General features: G+C 45.0%; 5 protein-coding genes across 5 annotated transcripts; 1 reads left to right on the forward strand and 4 right to left on the reverse strand. All coding sequences in view use genetic code 12, as the record gives it.

Moving 5' to 3' along the window:
• Window positions 1-76: 76 nt before the first annotated feature.
• MDS3 (mck1 dosage suppressor) lies at window positions 77-4,816 on the reverse strand (the record flags this gene model as incomplete). Its single annotated transcript, XM_006685578.2, has 1 exon — window positions 77-4,816. One exon carries the CDS (start codon window positions 4,814-4,816, stop codon window positions 77-79), a length of 4,740 nt encoding a protein of 1,579 aa, XP_006685641.2.
• A 483-nt stretch (window positions 4,817-5,299) lies between these two features.
• On the forward strand, window positions 5,300-8,359 carry PSN45_005188 (uncharacterized protein; the record flags this gene model as incomplete). The annotated part of the gene is made up of 1 exon (XM_066158441.1): window positions 5,300-8,359. The coding sequence occupies one exon, from the start codon at window positions 5,300-5,302 to the stop codon at window positions 8,357-8,359; it is 3,060 nt and encodes a 1,019-aa protein (XP_066014538.1).
• Window positions 8,360-8,398: 39 nt separating this feature from the next.
• On the reverse strand, window positions 8,399-9,481 carry NOP13 (Nucleolar protein 13; the record flags this gene model as incomplete). The annotated part of the gene is made up of 1 exon (XM_006685580.1): window positions 8,399-9,481. The coding sequence occupies one exon, from the start codon at window positions 9,479-9,481 to the stop codon at window positions 8,399-8,401; it is 1,083 nt and encodes a 360-aa protein (XP_006685643.1).
• Window positions 9,482-9,564: 83 nt separating this feature from the next.
• Window positions 9,565-11,304, reverse strand: OCA5 (Protein required for Brome mosaic virus replication; the record flags this gene model as incomplete). Its single annotated transcript, XM_006685885.2, has 1 exon — window positions 9,565-11,304. One exon carries the CDS (start codon window positions 11,302-11,304, stop codon window positions 9,565-9,567), a length of 1,740 nt encoding a protein of 579 aa, XP_006685948.1.
• A 2,021-nt stretch (window positions 11,305-13,325) lies between these two features.
• ECM29 (proteasome component M29) lies at window positions 13,326-18,779 on the reverse strand (the record flags this gene model as incomplete). The annotated part of the gene is made up of 1 exon (XM_006685582.2): window positions 13,326-18,779. One exon carries the CDS (start codon window positions 18,777-18,779, stop codon window positions 13,326-13,328), a length of 5,454 nt encoding a protein of 1,817 aa, XP_006685645.1.
• Between the last annotated feature and the right edge of the window lie 10 nt (window positions 18,780-18,789).

The raw sequence follows: 18,789 nt of genomic DNA on the forward strand, positions 1-18,789 counted from the left end.
TTGGCACTTCGCAAAGCGAGTATTTGCGCGCGAGACCCATACACAAGAGAAAAGGTACTGACTTCGTTATCATTAACTACTTTTTAAGGCCAAAGAGTGAATGCTTCTTCTTGTCAGAGCCCACACTATGGATGCTGTTGACATCTGAACTGACAACTCGTTTGAATTCGGCAGACTCTTCGTTGGTGCGAGATTTGATGCGATCTCCGAGATGGTGCAAGATTCCATGGCGATGCTTCTTCGACGACGAAGACACTACGCTGGCAGAATCGAAATCACTAACGCCTTCATCGAACGTTTTGGACGGAGCTCTCGAGACAGTTTTCCGCCGATCGGTGTCTTTATCAGCCTTCTTTTCGGCCCTCAACATCTGAGAATGTCTGGTCTTCTCTTCTTTCTCTGCCCGATGTTTCAACTTCTCATCTTTTTTGATCAACTTGGTGATCCGCTTGTCAAGCTGTCGGTTGGTTTCGGCTCGGTTCAACTTAGGATCCGTTTTGATGGGCTTAAATGGTGTTAGCCCACCAAAGGCTCCGGGTCGAAGACTGGTGCTGGTACGGGCTCTTTCAAGTGGCAACGAAGCAAGATTGGATGTCGAACCGGTGGGTGTGTGAAGTCCCGATGTGAGGCCACTACCACCGCCGCCCTCACTGACGGGCCCCGAGGCTATTGCCGATTCGTTGTCGTTGACGGTAGGAACTCGGCTCAAGCTCACGCTGGTGGCTCTGCTGCCCATGGTGTTCAACGAAGAAGCAGATCCCACTGGATGCAATCTCACTTGTTCACTGTCATAGCTGCTTGTTCTGGGAAGAGGAAGGCGTTGGATCATGGCAACTGATCCACTACGGCGATCTCTGGTTCTGAACGCCTCTTGTCTTTCCTCGTATCGGTCTTGGATCCGAGCCATTTGTTCTTCCACATCCTTTTCAAATGTGGTCAACAATTTCCCCATTTGTTTAACGTTATTGACTCTAAGCATCAACTTCAAATCGGCTACAAACGTTACCGTTTCAAAAATCAAGTCAATAATGTAGGGGCTTGGAACTGGTGATACTGGGGACACTAGTTGTTCGAGAGTTAAAGTCAAATCAATTTCTTTCTGCATCTGTTCGTCAATTTCTACCTCTTTTGTAGTTGCAGTTTCCGGCTTCTTCTTGGTATCGATATCTCCACGGTCAAACACAGATTTTGATCTGGGTCCGATGTTGGGAAGATCGTGCTGGATGTCCAAGAACCCGGTACCAAAGTCGGTGTCGCTAGCATCACTGGTTGAGCTCAAATCCACTGAGGAATCTGTTTCTTTCTCCTTGTCTTTAGCTTCTACTCCTTCTTGCTCAGGGTAAGGAGCTGTGTCTGGCTCTGCTTCCATTTCTTTGTCATTCACTTCGTTGAAGTCAAATGTAGATGAGAGCTTGGATGATCTTCTGGAAGATTTAGAAGACTTTCTGGACGTCAGATCTCTCTTTGAATAAATACTTGTCGAGTGGATCTTCAATGTTTTCTTCAACAACACCATATCCAAGTATCCATCATCAACAGTATCCATGAACCCTTCATATTCATCGAGAGGAAATTCAAAGTCTGGGTCATGCGAAGTTCCAGTTTCTTGGAGCAACTTGAAGTATTTCTCCTTCAAACTTCTGGATTGCTTCACAATCCAACTCTCTCTTCTTCCAATTATACCGTACAACACCTCACAGATCAAATCATACAACAAATTAACTTTATAGTGCTTGGTCAAGGCCAAGTTGTCCAACGTCGTGGGGGTCAAAAGCCATTTGTTTCCAATTTGTCCAGTGTATAAATATTCACAGAAGGCTTTTACTGAAGCAGTGGCAAAAGGGATATACAATTTCCTTGGAATCAAAGAACTCTCCATTTGGAAGGTCCCATTTTCCAAATTTTCAAAGTTCAATAATACATTATCAAATGGATCAAAGCCCTTATCATTATCATTCTGTTCATTGAGTGATGGGTCCACACTATTATCATCCGTACAATTCAGTTTCCTTTTGTTACTTGTGTCAGCATCTCCTTCACTAGAGACGGTTTCAGTTCCAGGTAACTGTCTGCTTTTAGGTTCATCAGGAGTAGGAGAACCACTGCTGCGAGAACTACCACTTGCACTGGCAGACATTGTAGTAAGCTTTAAGCCTGGGATAGGAGAACTGTTCAAGTCAGCATCAATAATCCCCATTCCAACAAAATTTCCATGTCCCTGCTGAGAAACAGAGGCTCTAGGAGAATTAAAAGGTGATCCTCTTGGAGACTTGGAGATGGGAATACTTCTTAAAGCTGTTAAGGTGTGAATCAATGAACCTCTGGGAGATGCCAAATCCGTCGAATTCTTTCTAGAGGAGCTTTTGAATGAAGAAGGATTTGAGGGTACGGATGGAATTGGTTCTGTTGGTAAAGGCAACTGAGGAGGAATATCCTGCAAATGCGAATTCATCAATGAGCCTCCACTTGAGAAAGAGCTCACCGAATCCTTGCGATTACCACCCGAAGCACCTGTTTGCATTGGTGTAGAGCCAGGAGGCAGGATCAATGGATCAATGATTTTCTCTTGAGGCAATCTTAATGATTGTTCGGAAGATCTGTCCAAAGACGACGTTGAAGCCGAATCTTGAAACGGTAATCTGAAGAGAGGAGCATCTTTTTGTGATTTCTTCAGATTTAATGGCATCGACAAATGGTATTTTTCGGATTTGGGATCTTCTGAATCATTGTATGCGGCGGTCAAGTTGGATTGGGATAATAAAGGGGTGCTGGCTATGGAATGGTTATTTTCGGATGAAAAAGATGAGGCGTTGGAAACAAAGGAAGACTTAAAACCCGGATCAGATTTGAGACTGTTACCCACACCTGAGCTTCCTTTAGTCAATAACCTCAGGTCCACAGAAGTCAATTTCTGGCTCTGGTCAAATTTTTCTACAGCTGAGACGTACCCTTTAGCCAACAAGTCGATGAAGTAGTTACCCCATCTTTGGATCAAAACCATCAACGAAACTGGAATCCTGTCTCCGCTAACAGAGATCAACTCAAAGTCGGCCACCAAGTCCCCATACCTATCCAAGAAGTTTCTGCCCAAAGTGATGGCAGCAGGAGGAAATACCGACCTAATAGTGGTAAAGTTTGTAGTTGGCGCCGCATAGTGAACATATTCACTAAAACTAATGGCTCTTGGAGATTTAGTGGTTGAAACAGAGCCTCTAGAGCCTCTTGAGGCATACGAGGGTCTTCTGGAGTCAGTTGGTGGGGTTAAAGGCCTGTCAATAGACTTCAACAAACTGTCTCTACCCTCATCTCTCTCATTTTCTGTATCTGAGGATGAGGGATTGTTACTGGAGTCAGTGTCATCGGTTGTAGATTTGTTGATGTCATCAAAGAATACTCTGTTACCCTGAGCATCATGATAGTGACCCCCACCAGCCAACTCAGAACTGGCCAAGATATTGGTGATAGGTAAGCTAACAGTGATCATACAACTGAAGTATCTGACGGAAGAAGTAGTCCTTGAAGTGACATAGTTTCCAATCAATACCACCTTATGATGACTTTGCCAGGCATAACCACCCCAGAATCTATGCGATCCATAGTCGTGATTACAAAAAATATTCAACCTGGACCATTTTCCGGTTGGTTTGTTGAAAATAAAGATCGAGATGTCATAGTCATTGGGAAGAAATCCGGTAATGATGAGGTTCTGACCAAAAAGACCCCCAGTAGGATACCGAAGATTATGGGGCACAACTTTTGTGGACGGTTCTTCTTGCTGCTGAACCTTTCTGTGCACAGGCAATACCTTACCGTCTTTGATAGTCTTTCCTACTTTAAATGATAGCAACGGGTTTTTCAGTTTTGTGGAATCGTTAACAGGAGAGTATACCACGATTGATTCTCCGGACTTTTTGCGCAATTCGGATATCGTAGTGGGCTTGTCTTTGAGTTCTCCCTCATCGGGGTTGTCGTGGTGGCTGTTGGTATCACTAGGATTGGACTTTTTGGGGGGATGAAGATGGTCTGCGTTTTCATTATAATAGTGATTAAACTGATTGTTGATGTTGACGATGATCGAATTGTAGTAGTCAACGTTCAAAGCTCCCGACTCTCGAACTCCCGAGAAGTCCCCGTGGGTATTGGAGAAATGCAACTCAATCTCGTGATCGAAAAACTTGCCATCAACGAGGTCAAACACAACGTTATCGTACAACAAGTTGGAGTTGATATCTTTACCACCAGCAATGAAAACCCCAAAGTGGTCGGGCTTACCCATGAACGATAGCGACGTCAAGGTGGTCATTTTGTGGCAGAACCGGGGAGTTGGCACGAATGGGTGGTTGCAAGTTTCTGGAGAATAGAGTAACTTCCAGGTATTTAGTTCCAAGTTGAATTCCCACAAGTCGTTACTAGGAACCAAGAGGTCGTGGGGGATGGAGTCCACCTGGGCCGATTCCTGGAGATTATACTTGGGGTTGATGACCAACCCACCAAATAAGTAGAGATGGTTGTTATAGGCCAAGATCTCGTGGAAAAGCCGGGGGTTGGGCCGAGGACAACCGTCAGCAAGCACGACACGCGACCAGCACCTGTCGATCAAGCTGAGGTAGAAGAGCTCGCCCGATATGTATTTGAGCAAGTTCTTCAGTTTCTGGTTAATGAGCCTGGCATTGAAAATGGTGAGGATCTCGGGCACTGAGAGCGACGGGATGTCCAAGCCAATTGTGAGGCCACCAAACGTAAACACAAGCGAGTTGTAGAGAGTGGATGCCGATCCGGTTCGTACGTTCAAGTTAAGGCGGTCATCGCCCTCCATGGGGGGCAACTGGAGTGTATGACACGAACTGGATATCGGTAGGACCGTAGTCATTTGCGGCACAGATGACAACACAAAACAGCAGGGGAGACGGGGGGACGCAAGGTGGAAGGTGCAGCTGGAAGGTTCAAGGGGGTGGCAGGCTGCACGTCGAGGATACGGGGGACAATGGGGGTGGAATGGTGGGTGTGGTGAAACTATGGGTTAGATCCCTTGGTGAGTAGGGAAAAATTCTCACCCTCCGCAAATGATCTTGAGGATGGTGGAGACGGTTGGGATGGTGCGCGGTGCGCGGTGCACGGTGCGCGGGAGGCGGGAGGAATACTACGGTGGTGGGAGCAGCGGTGGCAGCGCGCTATGTGTCTCGTGCAACGGTGCTGGCTGCGCGGTGGAATGGTTCGTCCTGCACACACCCAAGCACTTCCTTGCTCACCCCTTTATCATGAAATTTCATTAGCGCTCATTAGTTTCAACAAAACCAACATGTCTGAGGTAGTTGAAAGTGATAACGTGTCAGTGACATCGTCGACCACGTCCAAGAGCCAAGCAGGCTCTAAGTTGAAGCAATTGGCCTCGGCCGACAAGTGGGTTTCTCCTTTTAGAGAAGGCAGAAGTAGGAACTTGAGAAAGGAGTTTGCCTACAACAACACCATTAAGGGAGTACAGGTTCCGAAGAAGTTCACCACGCATCCAACGTTGGAGGCGCAGGCGAAGAAGGAGAAGGCGGCAAAGGAGGCGGCGAAGAAGGAAGAGAAGAAGGAGGTTGAACAGGAAGAAAAGGTTGAAGAAGAAGCTGAAGGAGCTGAAGAAACGGAAGAAGCTGAAGGAGCTGAAGAAACGGAAGAAGCTGAAGAAGCTGAAGAAGCTGAAGAAGCTGAAGAACCTGAAGAAGTCGAAGAAGTCGAAGCAACTGAAGCCACTGAAGCCACCCAAACAACTGAAACAACTGAAGACGTCGCCAAACCAGCCCCAACTGAAGAAGTCGAAGCCACTGCCGAAACCGAAACCAAAGCGGCCGAACTCACCTCCGCCCCCATCGAACTCGTCGTCCAACCACAAACCAAGTACGCCCCCGTAGAATTGCCCAACCAGGAAATCTTGGACAAATTGAAGGACAAACCCAAGTTATTGAACCGGTACCAGGAATTGAACGCCGCCGCCATCGGCTCCGTGTCCAAGCGTATTGATGACCCCAACAAGATCATCGACTTGGGCAGTGGTCTTAAGATGACCCAGAAACAGTTGTTGGAAATCGCAGCTTTGCGGGTGGCTCCCGTTTTGACCAGCATCAACGACGAGGTTTCTAAGACCCGAAACGAAGATGAGATCAAGAGACAGGAGGTCATCAGTGGAAAGGTTGCGGGCCACGAGCGCAAGTTGAAGGACGACTTCAACAAGCACTTGTCCAAAATCGCCAGTAAGAAGGCCAAGTTTGACGGTGAAATCACCAAGAAACTCGGCGACATCACCCAAAAAATGACCCAAAACGACAAGCAGGCGGAGACTTTCGAGGCCACCACCTTGGAAGAGATTGAAACTGCCAAGAAGGACTTTGAGTCGCGTGAGTTGAATGCGGTCGAGCAGCACGAGGTCGATAAGGACAACTTGATCAAGAACCACGACGAGTTGAAGGAGACCAAAAACCAGGAGCTCACTGCTGCCAAGGAGGGCCAGGAAACCACCACCCAGGAGATCGAGACCTTGCAAGAAAAAAAGACGGAGTTGGACAACTCAAACTCGGACTTATCTTCCAGGATCGACGAATTGACCAACCAGTTGACCGAAAAATTGAAGGTTTTGGAGAACTTGAAGGTGGATTTGGGCGACAAGAACGACGGAATCGCCAAGAACGTTGCCACCAAGGAAGAATTAACCACCAAGTTGCAATCGGCCAAAGAGGGTTTGTCCACAAAGAAAACCAGCCACTCAGCTTTGACAGCCGAGGTGGGTGCCTTGGCCGGTGTATTGTCTGCATACGCTGCCAAGTTGACCTTCTTGGGCAATGAGAAGGAATCCAGAACCTCACGGTTGGCGGAGGCCAAAACTGCTTTCTCCAACTGGGAGGCAGAAAAACTGGCTGCTGCCAAGGCTGTGGCATTGGAGCACGAGCGAAAGAGAGCCGAAGCACAAGAAGCAGCGGAAACCGCCAGAATCGAGCAAGAATTAGAAAGACAGCGGTTGCAAGAAGAAGCTGAGACCAAGAGAGTCCAGGATGAACTTGCTAGACAAGAACGGGAAGCTCAAGAAAAGGCTGAACAGGAAAGAAAGGAAGCCGAAGAGAAGGCAGCTTTAGAAAAGAAGGAAGCCGAAGAAAAGGCTGCTTTAGAGAAGAAAGAGGCTGAAGAAAAAGCTGCTGCTGAAGCCGAAGCCACCGCTCTTGCGGTGGCTGCGAAGGAAAAGGCAGAAAAGGAAGAAGAGGAAAGACTCGCTCAAGAACAGGCCGAAAAGGAGGAAGAAGAGAGAATCAAGAGTTTACCTGAGTATCAACGTCAACAAAGAATCAAGGCCAGAGAGGCTGAGAAGCAACGGTTGGTGGAAGAACAACAGTATTATGAAAGTGTTTTCCAACGGAGAAAAGAAAAGGAAGAGAGAGAGGCTCTTATTTTACAGAAGGAGATCGAAGAGTTGAAGCTCAAGCAGCAGCAACAAAGCGAAGCCGAACGGTTGGAAGCCGAGAAAATCGCCCAAGGAAAGTTGGATGAAATCTCCCGGTTGAAGGAAGAACACGAGGAGAAGATAAGACTCTTTGAAGAAAGATTGGCTTTTGAAGAATTGCAGAAGCAGAGATTGTTGGAGGAAGTCACAAACTTGAAGAAGATCAGAGAGTTGAGAGAAGAAAAGTTGAGATTAGCCAATACCGTCAACAAGGACAGTAAGGTTGAGGAGGTGCAAAGGTTAATCGAAGAAAGAGAACAGGAGGTGGCCAGATTGACCAAACAAATCGAGTTGGATGACTCCGAGTTGTATAGATCTACCAAGGCCAAAATGTTTTCTTCTTCTTCCGTGGAAGACTCTGTTCCTGACAAGGTCCCCAAGGATGAAATCAAACTTCAATCGTCTTCCAAGGCTTTTTTAGGAACTAGCAGTGAATTACCAGATATCTCTGAGAAAGGAGCCAGTTCTAAAAAGGAAGAGGAAAAGAGCCTGAAAAAACCTCTTGCTGCGGCTGCTGCTGCCACCGTGGGAGCCGCTGCTGCCACCGGTGTGGCTTCAGGTGCGGCTGCAAAAAATGGAAAGAGATCTAACAGTCTTAAGAAGGGCTGGAAAAAGATCTTTAGTGACTCGAAGGAAAAGCCAGTTGCAAAACCCACTTCCTCCTTAACAAAGTCTACACCAAAACCCGCTGCCAAAGCGGTCCCCGTTGCGGCTCCAAAGCCAGCTTACTCCAAAGCTTCGACTGCCCCCACCGACTCCGAATATGAATCATACTCCGAGTACGAAGAAGTCAGCGACTCTGAGTTTGACCAGCACAAGAACGATCCGGACTACTTTGAGATCTCTGAAGAAGAGTTCTTGAAACACAAGGCCAGGATCCAAAACTAGTTGTTTATTGTCATAGTTTGAATTTACATTTTAAAGTTTCTAATCGAAAGTGATCTTCTTACCAGAAGATGGCACAATAGCAGCACTAGCTCTTTGTGCATTCGCCAACGCCACCGAAGACTTGACTCTTGACTTGTCTTCATATTCTCTTCTGGGTCTTTTGACTGGCGGTCTATACACTGGTTCACTAGCTGTTTCACCAGTAGGTTCATGATGGTCGTTAGATTCTCCGGCAGTGCGCTCACGAGCATTAGATCTTTCTGAGTCCAAAAACCGTTTAGGTGTTCTCTTGGACCGATCTTCACCATATTCCATCCTCACGGGCCTATTTATGAGTTTACGGGTCAACGCCGACGTCAAGGCTGCGGTGGCTCCAGCCTCATCTTTAAAATCCACAAATGCAAACCCTTTGCACTTTCCCGTATCCTCAAAAGTAGCCATTCTGATCTTGATGATTTCTCCACAGTGTCTGAAGTGCTCTTCCAACAAGTCTTCGGTGGTGTCAAAACTCAAGTTTCCCACAAAGAGAATTCGTGAAGGAGGGTTTTTGCTGGCACTGATGAGCTTGTTATCAGATTTATCTGCTTCAGGTCTTCCTTCAAAGGACTGGGCATTTTTGATCAAGAGATTCCGTCCGTTCAAGTTGGTTTCACTGAGCTTGATAACCTGGTTCATCTGGTCTTCTGTCTTGAAGTCGGCATAGCAGAATCCTTTGATTTTATTCTGCTTTTTAGGCAAATTAAACCGTACAATGTCATCTTCTTCCACGTCGGTTTTGGCTTTGATATACCTCAAGATGTCTTCTCTGGTGGTATCGAACGACAAGTTCCCGATCCAAACACCGAACTTGGATCGCTCGGGCTTGGATTGTGTTTCTTCACCATCTGCACCCTCATCGGTAGCAGGCTTTGGTGCTGGGTGCTTTTTCCTGATTTTGTCCAAGTTCAACTTTCCTTTCTTCAACAATCTCTGCTGCTTTTTATTCAAGGGTATATCGGCAGACAAGTCGATTTCAATCTCCTCGAGATCCGATGTGGTGCTGTCGGCCTTCTCCTGCGCCTTTCTCTGCTTCTTCTCCAACTTGCGCTGTCTCTTTTCGTCTTTGGACTCTTTATCGCTCATGTGGAAGAATTGATTTTTCTCATCTCATCGCGATTTGCAACTAATAAATATACGTCAATTGGGTCTATATCATAAAGTCTATGCTACTGTTCGTTTTCAAGCCACAACCACTTTCGCCAGAGCTCGCCGGCCTCGTTGATGATGTTGTCCATAAAGTCAATCGAGTGGTTTTCCTGGGAGTCGTTTGTGATCATATTATTGTGAAGATCTGGAGAAACCAGTAATGACCCAGATGGGTCTCTGGGGGTAAGGTCGATGGTGGAGGACCGAGACGAACGTGACGATGGCTTGCTGCTTTCGTCTTCCCTCATTTTATCGAACTTCTGTTTGAAAATATGATACTTGTTCGTCAAGTTGTAGGAATTGGTAGGTAATCGAGAGAGGTACTGCCTGATCTCATGTTGATCCAACTCGATTAGAGTGTTTTCTTTGGACTTCAACAATGCCACCGCGATAAAAACCAACTGAACATGCGGATTGACTTTGGGGAAAGGGATTTCCACCTCGTTGGCATAAATCTCTTGCGAGACGTTCAAGTTGGCAAGATTAATGAACGAATTGGAGTTGAAAGTATCCAAGCTTAGGGACCAGAAAATGTCGGTGTTTCCCAACTTACTAAGTAAGTTGGCATCCAATCGGAGCTGTTCATTGTAGTCTTTGCCAGGGGTCTTGAACTTGAATCCAAGGAGAAGATCCCAGATCTTCCCTCTGTCCAAACGGGACCATACTTTGGACCCACAATACTTCAACCACCAAATCAACCACTCGTCGTCATTAGAGCCGAACTTGTTCAAGATCTGTTCTTCACTGAAGTAATGGGCCAATTCGGGCAACAACTTTTTGAAAATGTAGATGAAAAACGTCACTCGCTCTTCAATCGAACACCCGTTGGCAGGTAAGTTCAAAAGGGTCTCGTTGTTCAACATGTTGGAAGACCACTTGGATCGGTGGCCGGGCGACTGCAACTTGTTTGATGGACAGTGCAAGAGCACAAGAACAAGACGTTCGTAGACATCGTGGAACGACATGGTGGAAATGGTCTCATCATCCACCAACTTGTCAAGGTACAGTTTCAACTCAGGGATGTTCTCCATATAGTTCGAGTAATCTGTGAACATGTCTTTGACCGAGTTGTTGTTGGTGGACGACAAGTCTCTTCCCACCAATACCCAATGGGTTTTGGCGATGGGAGGGAACCATTCGGCCAACCCCAACGCTATCCACGTCAAAGCACCATCGTATTTGAGGATTTTCCCCCACTTCAAGAAGAACTTCACCACCGAGTTCTCTAATGTCTCGAAGATCTGTTTCTCGACTCGGGACTCGTCGGACTCGGTTTCTTCGCCGTCGCCCCCTTCAGGGCCGACTTTGGGTTGGTTGTTGATGCTACCACCACGGGAATATTGAAGCCGGATCAAGTACTTGTTGAGGTCTTTTTTAATCATCTGGCGGAGCTCTTCCTCGGTGATCTGGGAGTCTTTCTTTTCATTGTCCGGCTGAATCGACGGCTTTACTACGTACGGGTGGTACTTGAGAAGCACGGGCCATATTTTGAATCGCAAAAACGGTGGCAATCCTCGTTGTCGGGCGATTAACGCTAACCCATGATGGTTCTTCTCGTCAAGATACTTCTGGCACAACTTAAACACGTCTAAATCGTAGTTAAAAGATGGTTTGACCTTGTCTTTCTTGGAACGGGATCCCGTGTAGTCGGCTATTAGAGACGATGCTGTCGACAGTTTGGCTGATTTGAAAGATAATCGGTCGGGAGATGCTTCTGAGAACGAGCTATCGGCTAGTTCTGTTTGGTCGAACTGACTCATAATTTGTTGAAGTTAACTAGGACAATGGGTTGCTGGAGGTTTGGTAAACGGAGTATTTGGAGTTTACAAAAGAAGATACGTGCAATACAAGTAGTAACTAATACATATTGCAAGGCTTTTGTGGATGTTACACTTGGATGGTTTAAAAAAGTGATGTGATGGGTATTGATATCAATCACAAGACAGAAGCCGATGGATTTGATTTCCTAGTAAATTTGATGGGGATAACCGGTAAGGAATTGGCTTGGGGTCAGCTTCTTACACCTTACAACACGAACCTGGTTGGGGAAGTTGTTTCAGGTGAAAACTGAAAAAGTTTTAATGGGGAGATAGAAAAAACTAAAAGCTTCTTAATTTTTTGATATCTTATGATCAAATTCCTTAACAGAGTTGTGAACAAAAATTTTTCTTTGTGTAACTTCTCGCTTATGCTTTAGAGTCACTCGAGGGTTAACGTCGGGAGCGGCGTGCGACAATATTAGCAGGATAGAATTGGGGGTTTTAGGAGGTGCGACTGAATTGGTGTCTCTGGCGGGCGATGGGTTAGGGTAGGTGATTGTATGAGTCAGATAGCGGACTTCCAGGAGCTCAAGTTGTTAGAGTTCCCCTAGGAGCCTAGCTGTTAAGTTTCATCTATCCCTCGGAAATTGGGTTGGTCCCACCGGCAAGCCTACCGGGGGCCACCGGTTAGGGCCACAATAGCTCGGAGGTCGTTCGGGATCAATATCTCGGCCACGTTATATGCCGGTTTTTCCAATCCCCTATTTTTGCGAACTCAACGTCGCCAGCAACTTACAGCGGGTTTGCATCAATCTCCCGGAGATCACCTCCGGTAACAAAAAGAAACGGCTTGTTCTTCTTAACAGCATTAAAAATGAGGCCATAGATTTGACACTCATCGATGTACCTACTATATGCCGATCGTTTTATATATCACTACCAAGGAGCCGACCACCAGACCCATTCAATTTTTGTGGTTGCAAGAGTTGCGCCTAGCTGAACAAATGTGTCAGCAGCATAGATGTCGCGCAATTAATGTCGCTAAGATCCTTTTTCTCGCCAGCCTCGCACTAGCCTTGGTGCCAGCGCTGGCACGATGTGTCGCCGCACGCCGCGCGAGCCTCACCTGGTACCCTTTCTAGAATGGGGCAGAAGGAAAAAGCAATTCAAAATACCTGACGATTAAAAACCCTCATTTCCACAAAAACTATAAAAAGGGGTGAAATCGCCACACACATTATTTCGCTATCAACTATATCTGATACATCAATACATTACAATGCAAATCTTTGTTAAAACTTTAACCGGTAAGACCATCACTTTGGAAGTCGAATCTTCCGACACCATTGACAACGTCAAGTCTAAAATCCAAGACAAGGAAGGTATTCCACCAGACCAGCAAAGATTAATCTTTGCCGGTAAGCAATTGGAGGACGGAAGAACCTTGGCTGACTACAACATCCAAAAGGAATCCACTCTTCACTTGGTTTTGAGATTAAGAGGTGGTATGCAAATCTTCGTCAAAACTTTAACTGGTAAGACCATCACTTTGGAAGTCGAATCTTCCGACACCATTGACAACGTCAAGTCTAAAATCCAAGACAAGGAAGGTATTCCACCAGACCAGCAAAGATTAATCTTTGCCGGTAAGCAATTGGAGGACGGAAGAACCTTGGCTGACTACAACATCCAAAAGGAATCCACTCTTCACTTGGTTTTGAGATTAAGAGGTGGTATGCAAATCTTCGTCAAAACTTTAACTGGTAAGACCATCACTTTGGAAGTCGAATCTTCCGACACCATTGACAACGTCAAGTCTAAAATCCAAGACAAGGAAGGTATTCCACCAGACCAGCAAAGATTAATCTTTGCCGGTAAGCAATTGGAGGACGGAAGAACCTTGGCTGACTACAACATCCAAAAGGAATCCACTCTTCACTTGGTTTTGAGATTGAGAGGTGGTAACTAAACCAGATGGTAATTTGTTATATAGGCTATTGAAACAAATGTATACAACTTATCTAACTTTTACTTAACTCTGCTTTAATGATTGTAGAATCAGAATTGAACGTTTCCAATGCACTGGTTATTGCTCGGACTTTATCTAAGTAATGCAAGTTCTTAAGGTACTTGATGAACTGCTTGGAGTTTCTGATGAACTTGACCTTGACATTCTCTATGTTGTTGAAGTTGCTGCAAACTTCGCTTAATTTCTTCCATATTTGGAACAAGCTTTCAACTTCAAACTCAGTCTCTCCCAATTCAGTTATTACTCGACTGAAGCATTCATTACCACACACCTTTGACCTCCAAGTGATTTCGAATTTATTATCGTCATTCAATAACTTGAGAATAGACTTAGACATCAAGGAGAACATCTCCTTGCTGGGGGAAGCCCTCGAAAATGCTTCAAACAAATTGCTGATATAAACGATTTTCTCTTCTTCAAGCTTATTGTTCATGCTATTATTAATCCGCTTCTTGGACCGGTTGTCAACATCCATGTTGTCTTCCTCATCACTGTCATCCTCCTCATACTCGTCGTTGATGATCTGCTCCATGAACTCTAAGTACACTTCGGTCAATTCCTCGTTGGGAAACTTGTGTAAGAAAACCCCCATGGTCTTAAGAGCATGTCGTTGATAATCCTTGTTCTTTCTCTTCCCTTCAGTCAACACAACATTGCTGATGGTTTGCAACAAATCATCATTCTGCTGCAAAACCGAGTCTAATTTGATTGAATAGTTCACCAATGCTTCGAGTATTTGCTCTTTTCCTTGCCATGACTTTCCTTTACAACTTTCAATCAAACTGTCAAAGATCTTCATGATCAAATTATTCGATAACCCATTAAAATCGTTGATATCGTTAGTCAACTTCACCACAGATTTGGCCAAATTTTGCCTGATTTGGTAGTTTTGCGATTTGATATAGCTCGACATGAGGTCAATGACTTCAGCCAAATATAACTTCAAGACGTTTGAACCAGAGGTATTCTCTATCCACTGCTTTTCAAACACCTTGGCAACCTCCTTGTCAATATCATTCATGCCAATGAAGGTCAACGGAAGAAATTCAGCAGCTACCAGCTCAAACTTTTCGTTGGAATACTTAGAAAAGCTCTCGCTAGCAATTGCAGCCACTAGTCTGTTACGTTCATCACCGGACTCGAAGTACAAACCCTTCAACTTTTGACCATATTGGACCAACACATCTACAGACGAAAGTCTGCTCAAGTATCCAACAGAGATAGCATAGGATGAAGAAATGGTGTCGTTCTTATTTGTGATTTGCCCCATGGCAGCCTTAATGAGTCTATTTCCATAGGGTTTAGTGAATTCGTACTTCTTGTTGACTAGACTTACCAAAACTTTACTTCCACACACCTTGGAGGGAAGTCCTACCGATCTCTTGACTGAATTGATTATGACTTTGACACTTTCTTCCATAATTTCATAATCCAATTGATCAATGAGCTTTTCTATAGCATCCATCATTGGCGACTGGCCCAAACTTTGCAATCTTCTTGCATCAATGTCATTATTTTTAAGGTTATACTTGTCGGCATTCAACACCAAATAGTTAATGATTTCAGGTTCCAAAGTCGACATTAAGCCGATAAAGTTCTCCAACAATATAGGAATATATTGTTTAATATTTTTATTGTTGCTCTTGATCAACTTGAAGATAGTATCTAGAGCAAAGCTTCTAATATCTTCAGCTTCACTTAGTAAACCCTTATTTCCCAACAAAAATGGAATCAACTTATCCAAGCCTCCACCTTGCTGTCTGCTATTGGTCAAGATGTTAGCCAATAGTCTGGTTACTTTGCTGGCCTCTTTTCTAACACTCTCCTTGATATCATCCAACACTCTAAAACTCATATTCCAAATGTCTTCAAGTCTCGGTTCGTACACCAGAAACTCAACCACATTCAACAAATCGTTCATGGCAGTTGTACTAGCTTGCCGGACTCTCCACTCCTTGTTACCCATTCCTTTTAACAATTCGTCTAAAATATCACTGAAATGGGCCTTAATGGTCTTTGAGCTGTCTGTCACCAATACATTCCATATTTGATTCATGGAAGTAGAAACCGACGTACTGGGATCATATTTGTATCTGTATAGCTTAGGAATCAATCTGGTTGCCAAAGATTTGTTCTTGGCCATCATATCATCTAAACTAGTCTTTGACATAATAGACCCTAATCCAAAAGCCATTCCTTTCCTTGACGTCCAAAGCGTAGACGACTTAGCCAACGACATGAATTTATACACCAAACTTGGATCCCCAACGTCCAGGGCTAAATTTAACACATCTCTATACGTAGATACAGATCCATCGTTGGTCTTTAACAAGTCCTTGTCGAACAACTCAGTATCCTCATCAACAGTTCCACTCACCAATTTACTGGTGGAGTTTTTATCGGTAAAGGATTTGAGCAATCCTTTCACGAGACTATCTTTCAACTCCACGTCACCCAAATCATACACAATACTCAACCCTCTTGATGCAGATTCTTGCACCAATTCGTCTCTATCAGCTAAGAATTTCATGAAGGCAAGGTGGATCTTTGCGGCATGTTCCTTGATTACTGGAGAAGAGCTGCAGAAGTCAACCACAGATAACAACCAAATGCACCCTGCTTTTCTCAAAGAAGGTTTAGTGTTGGCACAAGATTTGAGAATCGTGTTTAAGAGAACTGGTAATCTTTCAGTGGACCGGGGAATGTAAGTCACCGATTCACCTTGAATATCAATAGATCGTTCTAAAACGCTCGAATCCCAGCCTGCTGCCAAAATCAGAAGTGCTTCACCACTGGTGAATAAATACTCAGTTTGCTTGGAGATGTGAGTATCGTAAATAAGCTGCTCAAAGTCTGTCAACAGATCAGATGCACCATTTTTTTTGAACGCCAAGGAGATATACGATAAGGCCAAAACCGTTCTCTCGTCACTCTTCTTCACCTTTGGTGTGATGATATCGACGACCTTGGTTAAGAAATCAGAATCAAGATATGACAACTCAGGTCCTAACAAACCGTACTTGGCCATCTCACCAATGCATTCTAATGACTGATAGTAGCTGCTAAAATCTTCAAGACATACTAACAACTTAGCACCAAATACCTTGAACAACTCTTCGTCAATAGCATCAAGCCGTTGCCTGAATGCTAGTCTAGAAAACAAGTGTCCAGTCACTAGAATGTTAGCTCTGGACTTGTGAGGGGGCAAATCTGCTGTGATGAGTCTCATCAAAAGAGCTCTTACAGTGTCGGACAGGTGAACGGGATGACTGGCAATAATAGAAGCGCTCCTTGCGACCTGAGATAAACTAAGGTCTGCTAAAGTTCTATCAGCTAGGACTTTCAAAAATGGCTCGACCAAATGAGACAACCCAGCCACGATAGTTGAAGATGATAACGAAAGCAACTTCCAAAAGGTGGATTCAAATGTGATTTGCTTATCAACATACGAAAAGTCACTGTACTGCCCTTCGAAAGCACTGAATATAATGTTGAGCAAGGTAGTGAAGCTGTTTCCCCCGGAGGCTGACAATCTCTCTATTTCGTGCTTGAGGCATTGTCGAACCTTGGTATCGACCTCGATGGCTTTATCCAACCGAACGGACCAATCCTCATCTGCAACAATGACAGTAGACTTGCCTTTGATCGACTCCATCACCAAAGTTTGGATCACAAACTCTATAGCTTGGCCCATGGCCTTGAATATAATCAGACTGGAGCTGGCATCCTTGATTCTTTCGTCTATCAATTGCACTAATACCTCGAAGTTTGGGAATACAACCACGTTACCTTGTCCCAAGAGTTCCAAAGTAGATTTAAATTCGTTAGTATTGGAAGACTGGGTGATATTGAACCAGTGGGGATGCAAACCTCTGGTAGCTTCCTCAATGGTCTCTGGCCTGTTGGTCTTTGCGGTCCCAAGCACATTCAAGTAACGGGCTTCACAGTCATTGAACGGGAAACAACAGTTGATGAACTTGAGGATCATAAATCGACATGAATGAATATTATCGTTCTTGGGCGAGTCTGAGCTCAAGTATTTGGTACCCAACTCCTTAAGTTGGTTCTTACCCTCCGCAGACAATTTTGGAAGGAACACCTTTAAACTAGATAACCCTTCCTGAATTGTTGATCTCAAATCAACAGATTCACCTTCGAGGGAGTCAAAGAGAAACTCGAGATACGTGAACTCGTCGAGGAACAAGCCAGGAGAGACTTTCAAAATATTGCACAAGGCTTCGTATTGTGACAGTCTTTGGTTCATAGTAGCCGTGTATGACTTACCGGGCACACTTAATGCTTGTGGCCACCCATCGTTGAGAATGCTTTCCTTTAATCTCTGAGCCATGTTCTTATTGAATAAAAGCATTGACTGACTCGCATCACTCTCAGAGTCCTCACTGTGAACACTGATCCATTTAATAAACTGAATAGTCACTTGCTTGAGCTTTGAGTAGCTGGTTGAAAGTCCCAAGTTTGTGACCTTGGCGATATTACCGTTCTTAGTGGCTGTCACACTTCTGGTGAGTTGTGAGAGAATCTTCTCTTGGAGTACAGGATTGACTGGAGGCGTACCACTCTGCTCGTTGCCAGTGAACAAGTCAATGAGTTGCCCCACAAACACTTCATCTTCCAAGTCCACGTTCAACTTTCGATACAAGATCTCTGCCGAGTCGTTGATGGCAGAAGACAGGTCGCTAGACGCTACCAACAACGGGAGACGCAAGTTCAGCGACAGGAATCCCACCTTCAAGAATTCCATCAAGTCTCGCTTCACCAAGAAGATTTCCTGCGGGGTTTTGTAGGTTATCCCAGCATCTTTTGAGAAAAAGCTCACGTCGGCGATGTTCAAGCCAGGTGATGGAATTGGATTGGGCGTGCTGTTGGGCTGCAACATCAAGAACCGGGCCACCTTCGCACACACAAACGCTTCGTCGGCCGTGTGGGCTCCAAAGTCCAAGTCCTTGAGCAACCCTTGATACTCCATCGAATCGTGCTCTGGAGCCTTCCATCCACTTATCAACTTACAGAAGATGCTAAAGAGACGAGCCCCGATACCCGGCGCAAAAGCGCTGATGTCGTGGAGCACGTCGGGCACCAATTCACGCTTTTCATCTGGTGACATACGATCTATCGCTTTGGATATGAATAACAATGAATATAATCTGACGGTCGAAGCATCTAAACCATCAGCGACTTTGGGATTTTTGACCTGCGCTAACAAAGCCACTGCCGGGAGCCTGATGGTACGAGCCGCCGTGAGACGTGTCATTGTGTTTTGAATGATTTTGAAGATGGCCTGGCGGACTTGGGCATGGGGACTGCTGAGCTTCAAAAGTAGCGGGGCGAGGTAAAGCTTTAACGAGCTTTCCAATTGTTCGTCGGTACTGGCAAGAGCGATGCGAAGATCAACTTTGTTGATCAAGTCCAACTCCTTTTCAGCCATGGTGCAATGA

The sequence above is a fragment of the Yamadazyma tenuis genome, chromosome 7 (genome assembly GCF_029203305.1).
Source record: "Yamadazyma tenuis chromosome 7, complete sequence".
NCBI lineage: Eukaryota > Fungi > Ascomycota > Pichiomycetes > Serinales > Debaryomycetaceae > Yamadazyma > Yamadazyma tenuis.